The sequence below is a fragment of the Vicugna pacos genome, chromosome 17 (genome assembly GCF_048564905.1).
Source record: "Vicugna pacos chromosome 17, VicPac4, whole genome shotgun sequence".
NCBI classification, from domain to species: domain Eukaryota; kingdom Metazoa; phylum Chordata; class Mammalia; order Artiodactyla; family Camelidae; genus Vicugna; species Vicugna pacos.
Genome location: NC_133003.1, coordinates 13,858,621 through 13,871,899, shown reverse-complemented (window position 1 = coordinate 13,871,899; position 13,279 = coordinate 13,858,621). Strand labels below are relative to the sequence as shown.

Sequence of the window (13,279 nt, the reverse complement as noted above, 5' to 3'; positions counted from 1 at the left end):
TAAGGGGCAGAGTTGGGATTTCACCAAGGAAAGGGCCAAGAAAGTCCACGTGGGTGCTTGAAGGGACAAAAGTGGTCCTGCTTGGCAGGAGAGCTCAGGTGGAGCCTGTGTCCTTTACCTTTGGGGCTACTTACTGCATTCTCAGGATGGAAGATGTACGAGGCAGGAGAATTGTCCACAATGATCACCTTGCTCAGCTCCCGTCCCAGGCGACTCAGGTCTTTCACGTAGTTCCCACGATGGAAAACACACGATTCTCTGAAGAGCCGGGCCCGGAACACACCCCAGCGGTCCAGCAGGTCAGCCACAGGGTCTGCATACTGGAAAGCAGGTGTCCCCATGAAGGCTGGGTGCATGGAAGAGCCCAGAAGCCCTGACCTCCTGCAGTAAAATCCACATGACTTTTCTAAAAAGGGATTTAAATAACTGCAGGTCTTTCAAGATCCTGGTTATTTCTCTGACACCCTGGATTCTTTCGTTTCTCTCACTTCTCATATCTAATCCATCAGAGATTCTTGTCAGTTCCATCTCCGAAAATATCTTGAATCTGCCTGCCTGTCCGTGTTTGTACTGTCACTGCCTTTGTCCAGGCCTCTGTCCTCTCTGGCCTGAGGTGGCCACGTGAGCTTCCTGAGGAACACCCGCCGCCCAGTTCCCCTAGGGCATCTTTCCACTCATTCACCTCCCAGCGGTCAGAGCGGCCACAAGAAAACACCTGTCCAACCATGTCCCTCCCTGTACAGTCTTCCCGCTACACTTGGAATAAGGCCCACACGCCTCACCCGATCCCGTGTGGCTGCAGTGGTGACTTCCTGTCACCTCTCAGCTCCATTTCAAGTCACTGGAGCCACACCGGCTTGGAACGTGGTCAGAACCTTTGCATGGATCCCCTCTGATTGGATCACTCTCTCTCCAGCTCTTTGCACCAACTTCTCCTTCTGTCTCCTCATTTTTCAGATCTTGGTTTCCCTTACCACCTACCTAGTCCGCCTCCACCTTCCCTCTTTGGAGACTCTCTATGGCCTCATGGTCATTGCCTTTTTTTTTAAGCACAGCCATGGAGCAGAGAAACCTTTCCACCAGGTATAAAAAGACAGATTCAAAATAAAAATCGTCTTTGTGACAAAAGCGACTTGAAACCAAGTTGTTAAGATAAAAACAGGACAGTAACAGGTACTAACCTGCTGTGTGGTTGGGGTGAGGGGGAATTCAATGAACCTATGGGTGTCAGGAACTCAGCCCAGGGCCTTGTGTACAACTGGCACTCAATTATGGCTACTCTAACATCCACTGAGCCTCACCTCAACTTCAGCATCAACCTCAGTTGGTCCTCCTCCCCTCCAGGGACTAGGAGCTCATCTCCTGCCTGCCTTCTGCTCTGGGAATACTGCCCAAGTAGCCCCTGTATTTTGAGGAGGGAGGGGAACTCGGGGAGCAAGCCTGGACCACCCACATCCTCAAGTCTCATCACCATCTGAGACAACCTCATGTTCTCGTCACCTGTCAGGATCTAGGTTTTGCCTGTTGTGTTCCCCATGACACCCCAGCAACTGGCAGGTGCCCACCTCATGGTAGGGGATCAGTAAATTTGAGTTCCATCAATGAACGAAGAGGGGACTTGGGATCTGGCTTGTGTGCACAGGACCACACTGCCCCCTAGAGGTGCTCTGGGTGGCCGGGCCGGACCAGCCCCTCACTGCCACAGGATGGTACTCAAGACACCACCTCTATTTACTTGGAGCCCAGGAGTTTGATGGGAGAGAGTCTGAGTCCTGCTTACAGTTGGGATTCATCTTGCTTGGCTCCCTTCCATTGCCTGGGGAATTTTTCCCCAAACAAGCTGAACTGGATAAAAAATAATGCCTGAGGGCAAATCTCCGTAAGTGAAGATGTCTGAATGGCTGGGCCAAAAGGCAGAAGAGTGGCAGTTCCAAGCCATGTGAGGTCACATGAGGCCATGCCTCAGCACCCAAACCCAAGTGAGGGGTACATCCAGGTGTCCCAAGGGGCCCAAAGCCTCTGCCAGGGAGGAAGGAGGCACCGGAGGCTGGTGGGGGTGGGAGGCCAGCAGTGGAGCGCACAGCGGCCTGAGTGCAGAGCAAAGGCCGGCAGGGCTACAGGATACAGGGCTACAAGCAGCAGCTCTGGGACCACGGGAAAGTCCTCTCTCCAGACACATCAGATGGAGCAGAGTTCAGGAGCAGCCTGGATTTCATGCTGACCAAGTAGGGTGAGCTCAGGGCACTGCAGTTTTCTGCTGGTGAGGGCTGCCAAGCGCCATGTGGGTGGGTTACAAGGGGCTGTGACTCAAGCTGGAAAGGACAGTTAATTTCCTAATCGTCATCAGCACTGCCGGCGGTGGCATACATCCTTCAGGGAATGTCTCAGGTTGGGCCTCAGAGATGAACGTGGGGAATGTAAACTTCATGCAGGCAGAGGCTGCCTCTTTTGTCCCCTGCTATACCCCTGGTGCCTAGTACAGTGCCTGACTCATGGTAGGTGTGAAGTATGTACTTGCTAGGTGAGTGAATGAATGAAGGAAACCAAGGTGAGGAAGCAGACACTGAAGGGCTCGGACAGTCAGCTGAGAGCTGCTGTGAGCCCCTGGGTGGCGGGCCAGGAGGTCCACTGCACTGATGGTGCTGGCTGGGTGCTGAGCCCAGAGCCAAGGGCTGGGGTGTGCCCACTTGTCAGCTGAACTCGTGCACCAGGGGGAAAAGCAGCCGGAAGGCTGCACTGGGGGCTGATTCGGCAAAGCCGGCCTGGAGCAGCAGAGACAGAGAGGTTAGAGAGACAGATGGAGGGGCAGGTGGGAGCCGTCCAGGAAGAGAGACTGAACGAGGATGTTTAAGCGAGTGCTGGGGATGATGCCAAGGAAGAGTGATTTCCATTTTGGCCAAGAAAAGACAACTTTCCATCCACTGGCACCACGCAAACTTCCTGTTTGTCATTTCCTTGGTTATCAGGCTCCCCGGCACCTGGGCACTACGGCACAGTTAGTCTTGGCACCGCTCATCGGAGAGGAAATCCATCAGGGAAGATTATGCCTTTCCTAAGGCCACGGTCTCTTTTTAGGATGCAAAAGTCAGGCCCGGGCTTCGGATTCCCTCTCCATGGGCTCATGCTGCACAGCCTGGCAGAACGTAAGCAGGTGGGGTTCTCTCTCCCCTTGGGCATGACAGGGGCCCAGACCAGCAAGGCCCTGCCTGGCAAAACAGCATGTCTGGGAACGCAGAGTCAGGGCCCCCGTCATGCAGAGAAGGCGGGCGCCACACAGGGACAGAACATGGGGGTCCTGGAGCAGTTCTGGAGACAGGTAGAAGGCTCACCTGGGCCCCACAAAGTTCATTTTTCGGGCCACTCAGGGTCCCTGGTGGTGCCGCCAACAAATGAATGGTGTTGACCCCATCAGGGTCAGGGCCTGAGACACAGTCACAGTAAGGATCTCTCCTGAGGAGCAAGGCCTGCCTGCCTGCCCTTCACACAGTGCGGGCACCTAGCACACCTGTCAAAAGACAGACTAGACCATATTGGGGGCTTGCGGACCTGCTTGTTCCCTCAAATAGTGGGAGAGAGCAAAGAAACCACTCTTTGGTCAGAGCCAGTGTAGACGCTGGGTCAGAGATGCAAACCAAGCCACAGGACCAAGATGTGTGTGAGTTATTTTACCGCCACGAACAATGACGGCCATAAACAATGGACGGCTGGTGCACTTACCGCGGTACAGCGCCCAACACAGCACCCAGAACACTGCAGGGGCTGAATACGAGTTGGCCACTTTGCTAAGCTGCTTATGGGTGTTATTCCATTTGCCCCAACCCATGAAGTAGACAGAATTACCTCCATCTTATAGAAGAAACTAAGGCAAGAAAAGGACCTTGCCTGAGGTCCCAGGGCTTGTTATGGCAGTCAGAACTCTCATTCGGCCCTAGCAGGTGGATGACTCTTTGACACTTACCTCTCCCTGAAACCTATGTAAGAGAACTCAAGAGCACGGAGGCGTGAGCCTCTAGCGTTTGGCTGCCAGTCAACAGAGGAGATGCGGACACCCTTTCTTGGGGACACATGTGTGATTTCCTGGTCTGTGGACAACCAGCCTCAGTGGCTGTAGTCACCAACTTCCCAGAGCATTTGTTCCCTGTGCTCCTGTCACTATGGTAACCTAGGAGCCTTTCAGGCTGGTACTGTGCATGGCCTGCATCCATCCCACCTGGCGTGGGAACCTGTCACCATGGAAACAGCTTCCCCCACCTTAACACAGGGCTGCTTGACAGACGGGGCAGGGGTGGAAGGGCTGGGGGCACTGGGCTGGGTGCTGGGGCGGGACCCACCTTGGCCAGGCTGGCAGTAAAGAGCACGCACTCGAAGAGCTGCCCCATCCTCTGGAGGAACTCATCCACATGTGGTCGCTTCAGCACATACACCTGCAAAGGCAGGGACAGCATGCTGGTCAGTCACAGCAGTCCCTGGGGATGGCCTGGGGCCAAGACACCCTGTGTCAGAAAGAATTCCTAACGAGGTTCCCACCCCCCGCCCCCAGGTCTAGTGAGGTCTGTGTGAGGAGCGGTGTAGTCACACGTGGTGCCTTAGGCCAGACACACACCTCAGACTGGGCTCCAGGTCAGAGTTCAGAGCAGATGCCCCTCCCAAGAGAGAAAGGGAAGCCAACCAGCTATCAAGGGTCTTGGGGGTTTTCAGAACCAGCACGTGGAAGGGTTGTGCCACGACTCCATTGCACACGTGTTTCTTGGCACAGGCTCTGGGTCAGGCCGTTTGTGGACACAGGCCATAATCTGGGGTAGTAGTTTTGGCGGAGGTCAGGGCCTGGCCTGTTGCCCCGCAGGTCTGGGGCCGCTCTCCTACTCTGACTGGAACCCCTCCCTTGCTAGAAAGGCCTGGGGCCGAGGCGCAGGCCCAGCAAAGCTGCAGGAAGGTCCTTCCTCGTAGGCTTGGGAAATCACAACAAAGGTAACTCTGCTTGGATCTACTACAGAAACATCTATTTCAGGGGATGTGAAGCCAGCCTACTCCCAGGCCCCAGAAACGAGCCATCAGGAGGAGCCTCCAATCATGGGGTACAAAGAGCAGCACCCTCTCCTAGAGTGGCTGAGCTCTGCTCCTGATTCGGGGGCTTGAAAGGATCTGAGGAATCAAGGGAGCTGGGAGAGAAGGCAGAGGAGGTGGGAGGAGGGAAGACCTAATTAAAACTTGAATAAATTCCATTTGAACTTAGCCATTTCCCTAAAATAATTTGAACTTGTTAAAATTCAATTCAATTCATATTCGCTGAGCCCCAGCTCTGGGCTCAGCCTGAAGCAGTTACAAAGATGAATGAAACACAGGCCTTGCCCTTGAAGAGCTCACAGTCTAGAGCAGATATACAGAAAAATACATCAAAATAAACATGCGCAATGAAAGCTGTAGTACAGGGATACACTAAGGACAATTAACTCCCCTCTGAAGGGAAGGGAATCACAGAAGGGACCATTTGGTCTGGACCTTGAAGGATGAAGAGGAGTTCACCAGGTCAATAAGGATGAGAAGTGAGCTTGTAGGCAGAGTAAACAGTATGAGCAGGAGACTTGGCCTGAAAATACTTGGGGTGTTAAGAGAATGGCCAGAGCCCAGCATGAGAAGCCCTTCAGAGGTGGTAATAAAAGAGCGGGCACTAGGGATAGAAGAGGAGGCTGAAGATGAAGTGTGAAAGGCAGGTCAGGGTGAGAACACTTGGGGCCAGGAACGGCAGATGAAGTTACCCCAAAGGACGAGTAACAGAGGGAAACGGGCCCCTGCCCCACACAGAGGATGTGCTGCTGGCAGAGGAACTTACACAGAGGCATGACTTGCTGGGAAACTTGTGGCTGACTGAAAGGGTGTGCAGCCGAGGATGGAGAGAGGCGCCAGAGAGGTAGGATGGTCTAGGGTGGGTGCCAACAGGGCTCCAAGGAGCTGGGAGGCCTGGGTGGGGGCAGAGGACAGGGCCTGCGGCTGCAGGAGCTCCAGGCCCCCCACTTTGCCCACGAGACGCTTGGTGCCAGGAACAGAAGCGGCCTGTGGTCCTCAGTCTCCCTGGGATACTGCTCCGAAAGCAAGCTTTGCTATATGCGAGGGCAGGGGACTGGTTTGGGAACACTGGTGTCGGTGCCTCTGGCAGAGAGGAGGGTCCTGGGCCCAGAGGCCAGCATCCAGGCCCGCGTCCGCGTGCAAGTAACCAAGAATAGGCCCCTTGGGACCTGCACAGCCTATCCTGGATTACTTGAACGAGGCCACGGCCTTCGCCAGGGCCTTGGTCCTCCTCTGGGCGCCTGTGGCTTCATTCCCTCAGGAGAGAGAGTTTCTGACCCCAGTTTTGGGGTATTTACCGCCAAGTGAATTGTAGCACAGTCCGGAGGGCTGGGGGAGCTGGGCGGCTCCTTTGGAAACGGGCTGGCCAGAGCAGGTCAGGCCCCAAGGGCCATGCTCACAGTCAGGAGGAACGAAGGATTAATTTCTCTCTGAATTCCTGTCATGCCAGTGGGCAGCCTCTCCTCTGTCTCATTATCTTGCAACACGAGCCAAGATAATAAAAGCAGAAGCTTTAACTGCTTCTCAGATGCTGAGTTAATTCAGCCGATGCTTCTGCAAATGTTAAATGCCCAAGTGCCTGCCATTCTGGCTCCCTGATGGCCTTCAAAAGCATGAAGTGTGGAGACACTATGGACAGAGCTGCCTTTCCCAGGGATGGGTTCCTGGCAGGACCTCCTGGCAGAGGAGGAGAAGGACTCAGGAAAAGAACCCTGGGTCAGGGGCAGGAAACTGGAGCTCTCATTTTAATTCTTCCTATTGTATGTTGGTTCCATTGAACCAACCCTCTCTCTGACTGAGACTCAGTTTCCCCAGGTGGACAATGAGTTGGCTGGACCAGCTGATTTCCCAAGGCCTCACTGCTCTGACACCCTGCACTCAAGGGCCAAAGAGACTACTGGCATCATTAAGGAAAGACAATACGTTACGGCTCAAGCACCAAGGGAGGGTTTTCCTCCTGGGACATAAACAAATCAAGCCAGAGACTCTCCCTTTAAGACCTTGGGGTTGACAAGGAAGATGACCGGATCACCCTGGTGGAAAGCCTACAATGTTTTCCTATGACGTTTCCAATATTTCATAAACGAAACTATTCCTGGAGGAGCTTCATGCAGAAAAAAGGAAAATAAGGAAAAAAAAATATCAGAACAAGGATGCATGCCAACTGACTAGGGCATCTTTATTCAAAGCTGCCTGCTGATCCAAAAACACACACCCTTCCTCCTTGCCCTTTTGGGTTGGGTTCTTGCTAAATATTCACTGGAGAACACGATGCAGGAGCGACAAGATCAGCCTGGAATGGCTGGCATTGGAAACAGACAAGTTTTCACGAGAATCTACCATAACTGGGTGACATGTGACATTTCCTGTTGCCTGGTAGGAGAGTGGCCGAGAGCAATTACATGGGGAAGTTAATTAGACCATCAAGCTAGGCCAGTGGGGGATATGGAAACTTCTAAAAGTCTGCATCAAATCAAAGAACTATTTGAACTTGCAATCACATCTAATATTAACAAGCCAATTATAGTCTCCCTTATAAACTCAGTATAAATTTCCTCCGAGTAGGAAAAAAAAAGCAGAAGATCATTGCGTTTTAAAATAAAGTCTGCTTCCTTTTTGATTCAGTAATAAAATCATTACTGAATTGAGAATTTAGAAATAAAGTTCATAGGAAATTAATTACTAAAAAATGCTAACTTGAAACTCAAGATTTAGCTTTGATTTCTTACCTGATGTATAGTTCCATCGATTTCAACAGGAACAATAAAATCAGCATTACTAATAGGCTGGAGAGAAAAGAAACTATGATTAATATGTCTGAAAGAACAAAACAAAATAGGAAATTTTAGCAAGAAAAAAAGCTTGCCTGGACCAATGTTTTTATCATTGGAAAAAACAGTTCAGGATGTTGACACATGCCTTGGTTCCTCAAAAAAATATAAGCACAAGCAGGAAAGCCTATGATTTTCTGTTCTGAATATCGTTACATTTTCAGCATCTTGGTCCACACTCTTTAATCACCTGCCTGGCCCCACAAAGGGTGGTGCACCTGGCTTGGGAACGGGGCTCCTCAAACTACCGCTCTTGCCTGTGGCCCAGACAGGACGGCAGGAACCACTGCTGGCCACTAGGGGGAGGAGCTGAGAGCCTGACAGCGCAACTTGGGGGAAAATACTTTGTGCTGGACCCACTAGAGCAGACTGCACTGTGAGGGGCCGCTTGACAGATGATCGGTACACGGACCCGAAGTGGGGCCACAGATCTGCGGGCTGAAGTCAGAGGCCACAGCCACGATCCTGGCAGGCTCTCTCCCCTCTGGATCTTGGTTCCTCCTCTCTTCCAAAGCTTTAGCAATGGGTCTGATGAGCGCACATGCTCCATCCAGTCCTACACAGCAGTGATTTTGGGCCTCGCCTGGCACCACCTCCTGCCCTGGGGGGTGGGGAAAGCCAGTCCCCCCAACCCCACATCCCCCAGACTGCTCTGCTCTAGGTAATACCATATCCAGCCCACTCACAAACTTCTGCATATTTAAAATAACTCTTTGACAATATTAATGATGCTGAAAATTCAAATCATCAGACCACAAACCTTTGGGACAAGCAGGAGAGAGACAGAGGGAAGGAGGGCACGTGTGTGGGGGCCCCTCGGCAGGGGCGTGGGGGGAACAGTCTCTGATCAGAATCTGAATTGGGGTCTGCCTTTAAGCCCATCACTGTACACACACGTGGTTCTTTGATATGCAAACTGCAAAAAAAGTGGAAATGACTAGATCACAGAACCCTTACTAAGCAGTTTGTAGAGCACTCGAGGCTTAAGATTGTAGTTTATTCACTCTTACGGTTGGAAGGCTAGGGATGGGTTCAGTCTCTTGAAATTTCACAACTAAAAGACAGAATCAGGCTAGAAAACAAGACTGAAGGAAGAAACTCTCACAAGACATCAGATTGTGAAATCATATTCCACAGCGTGTAACAAGAGGGAAACCACTCCCCAGCTCCGAACAAGCACCTGCCCTCTGTCTCTTCTCATGCACGGGTGTAAATGAGGCCAGGCCAAAGCCAGGGTTCTAAACCTGGGCTTGTGGGCCTGTGTGTTGTACAGCTGTACAGCTGCAAGGAGAGAGGTTCACAGCTTTTGGATTCTCATAGGGCTCTGAAATGCCCAGAACATTAAAAACCATATGATGAATATTTTGCTTGCAAATGTAGGTAGACCAGGGAGGAAAGAAATGGAGAGATGCTGTTCATATGAGCCTGCTGCACCAACACCCTCTGAACAGGCCCTGGAGACGCCTTCGAAGCCAGGAACCCTGTTACTCAGGGATCTGGCCAGCGATGCCCACACACCCAGAGCTGCTGGGAGGGAAAGCTGTCCATGCTATGATGGCAACTGACCCCTGCTCTAAAGGGCTTTCCCTCTGAGGGACTCGAAAAGTCCTGAGCATTCCGCTCACAGGGGGAAGCAGGCTGCCAGTGCTGTTCAGAGTTGAACTGAGAAATAAGATCACTGCAGCCCTGGGGACCGATCCTGGAAGGACCCTCAAGACACTGGGATGAATGGTACCCACAGGCCCCAGTGGCCGGACAGGCCATTTGTCACTGCCAGACGTAAGGGTGGCCCCCTCCACTCTCCAAAGGACTCTGGGACAACCGCCTGGCCTTGTCCTGTCAAGGAGGAGTCTGTTTAGTGAGAAGCAGGCACAAGGACGGATGTTTCTGGCAGAAAGGTCTCCAAGAAAATCTGATGGTTCTCCTTCTTCCCACACATCTGCCAAGGAAGGACCGGGTGGTGCAAGACACATACTCCACATGCAGATGGTGCCCTCATGTCTCAGCAAAGCGAGGTAGGTCACAGGCTGGGGGTGGAAGAGGAACATGGTCCAACTGGCCAGGAACAGAAGAGCACTTCCAACACCAGAAACACCCCAAGGGAAACAGGACCAGGACCCCAACACCTGCTTCTTCTCCCCAACACACCAATCCCCTATTTCCCCATTTTCCCATCAACTGCTTCTTTGAAACAACTTCAAAAAATGGGAAAGTGATCAATTCACTCATTCCTTAGTAGTGAAGCCATAGCCTTTTCTGCCTGGAGGCCTCTGGGTAACCTGTATTTCTGCTGTTACTCTGGTGGGGAGATGGAGACGGAGAGCAAGGAAGGCAATGGACGTGAGACAGTCAGACCTCACCGTGATGTTGCTGCAGCCCTGCACCTGCCAGGTGGGAGGGCACGCAGGTGGATGCTCATTTAGCCGTGAAGCTTATGAAAAATCCCTAGTGACCTCTCATCATGAAAACGGCCCAAAGAAATGGCTGAATCCGTTCAGATGCCATAATTGTGGAAGTCGTCTTCAGAGCTGGCCATCTTCCAAGACTCAGTCTGGGAAAATTCCCAGGATTGCAGGTCGCCTGACAGTTTTCCACAGGGCAGTGCAACTCACAGCACATACAGCTCTGCAGTTACCTTGACGAACACACGGCAGTGTCCCGGGGACCTGGTGCACTGACTGCCTTGTGCCACCTGGAAAGTATCTCTGCAGGGGGTAGAGTGTTCGAAAACTCAACCTCATAGATAAGAATGGAGTCTCAGTGTGTTTTTTCCTCCAGACTAATTATGTTAATATTCAACTACCCGGGTTAACCACCTGAGTTAATAAGCAACTGTTACTGCGATTTCTTCATGAAGTCACATGCCAACAATCACAAGCTTTCATCCTTTGTATTTTCCCTTTTCCAATACAATTGTGACCAAACCACAAAGATCACTGATTAGTTTTTATGTTGATTTACCTTAAATGAACTGTGCACCAATGTTTCATCTAAATCAATGACCACACATTTCTTTCCATAGTCAAGCACCGTGACCTCTGGGAGGAGGTATTTAGCTGGTGGCTAAAGGGGGAAAAAAATCAATGTTATTACCTTCATGTAAAAGACAAACCAATTCCCTTATTTTTCTGTGATACTATGTCTATGAGATTATAAACGAAACCAAACATTTTAAATGCCTGGTCAAGCACATCATGGGATTTTATTAAAGACAGTAAGAATAAATAGTTAGCAAATGAAGTTTAACCAAACACAGTGCCGTTGTCTGAAGGGGTATGATGAGGTCCTGGGCTTTGGAACCAGACAAACCTGAGTTTGAGTATCAGCTCAGTCCCTTGGCTGTGAGCTGAAAGGCTGTTGTCAGCTGTAATGGCAACACCTAACATTCTGCCTGGCACAAATGCGGTGGCTATTGTTATTATATGGAAACAAATGTTTAATTATAATAGCTACTCCAACTATGCAGGCCCATGTTCTGGGGTGATATTTCATCTGAAATTCATTGTGGTATATGAGTATATTTTAGAGCTACACTGGACCATGGTTGTTGTTGGGTTTTTTTGCCCCTAGTGACTAACATTTTCAAAAAAACTTTTAAGAGAAACTATAGAACCATCGGCAAAATGCAATTCAAAGTGACCTCCAACAATAGGAAACAGATATGAAACTGGTCCAGGTCCAGGGCCCTGCCTTGTGCCGGGCCCACAGGGGTGTAATAGTGAATGAATGTGAATTTTTATCCCTTGGAGTCCCCGTCTCCTTTAATCCACGTGCTGTGTGTTAACCAGAAAATCCATGCGTGTTTTTGTAGTAGCTGACTCTAATCTTGTCATAAGGGGATCACAAAGAGTTATTAAATGCTAGCTATCTTCAGCCAACCAGTCTTAAGAGTATTTATCTCTTGGGCCTTGCTTCATTCTAGAAATGACTTGAAGTATTTTAGTTTACTTTGTGGCATACTCAGTACCCAGTGTTAATTAGCTAATTGTCTGTCCTGGGGGAAGGTCAAGCTCTGCTCCATGTTTAATATAAAACAAAACACAAGAAAATAACTATCCCTAGCCACTAAAGACTGGATAATTTAGCTTACCAAATAAAACAGGGAAAAAAAATCAAATCAAGAGGTTTTCCATTTAAAATGGCTTTTTCTTTTTTGTGTGTGTTTTTTGTTTAAGTTGAATGTTAGTCAAGGAATTAGAGTTAACTTTGGACTTTAGCTGGTTCAACAGCGAACGTAAGGCAGGCACTCAACAGGTTAGGTAAATCTGGGAGTGCAATGATCGTCCTGGCAGCAGGGATCGTCTGGGGCTGAGCAGGATGACACCACGTGTAGGGACACGAGTGTTTCTTATTCCAGGGGCGCTCTGTCTAGCGAGCATGGGGATTTCATCCTCTCCAACGGCATCCCGCAAACTCCTTCCAGCCTCCCAACGCCCTTGGCCTGAATTAATGTTCACCAAGCAGCAGTCCCTGCCCATGTGGCACTGGGAAGCAATGCACCTTAGACTCGGGGCATGGGATCCGGGGCCCAGGGAAGGACTCTGCCCCTTGTTACAAGTCAGCAAACAAGCAGGTTTATTACAAAAATTAAACTTGCAAGAAGTTCTGTATCAAGAAGAGGTTTAAAAAGACAGGGGGTGATGAGCCTACTAAGTGAGCCTAAGAGAGGACTGGGGTTATTTTTCTTGTGTGGGCCATAGCAGAATGCATGCTGCTGACTAGAATAAAATTTGTTTTAATTTTTCATTATGCACTGATGTAATAAAAACACATTTGCACTGTAAGGAATATAGACACATAAACCTATTCCCTCTTCCATGTCCTCCCCAACACATTCCTTTCCCCAGATGTCCTCCCTTTCAGCTTGGTGTGTATCTGTCCAGCCCTTTTTTCTCTGCATTTATACACTAAAACAACATTTTAACCTTACATAATCGCTAGCCTGGAGAATAAGGCTCTAGAACATCTCTCCCTAGCATATCTGAAAACATCAAAGATCTGCCAAAAGTGGCTCAGTTATTTTCCAAACCCGAGAATAAAAATTACTTTCTTTGCATATTTAACCCACACTTTACAAGCAATCTCTGAGTTAACACTAAGGAAAAAGCCTCACCAAGCTGATCTGAGAGAGAAAAAAGCGAGCAGGCTGAGAGTCACAATAAGCAAGCTATTGATTTAGCATTTGTGCTGCAGGGAGCAAGGCCAGGCTGGGGCAATGCGCTCGGAGGGTTCATTAATTTGCAGCCTGTTTCCTAAATGCACACAGCTTCTCGAGAGCTTGGCTTCAGATTAATGCAAATTCTTCAGACCACTGCTAAGAATTTTCTGGGCGGCTGTGTCCTTGGAACATGCAAGGACACTATATAATTGCAATGGTGTTTTGT

At 50.1% G+C, this 13,279-nt stretch overlaps 1 protein-coding gene across 1 annotated transcript in view; it reads right to left on the bottom strand.

Annotated features, from left to right (window-relative positions):
* The window catches only part of CTDSPL (CTD small phosphatase like), a 112,511-nt gene that overhangs the window by 3,705 nt on the left and 95,527 nt on the right, over positions 1-13,279 (bottom strand). Inside the window, 4 exon segments of the mRNA XM_072940991.1 lie at positions 135-320; positions 4,332-4,424; positions 7,794-7,850; positions 10,857-10,958. Coding sequence (XP_072797092.1) covers positions 135-320; positions 4,332-4,424; positions 7,794-7,850; positions 10,857-10,958 — 438 coding nt within the window.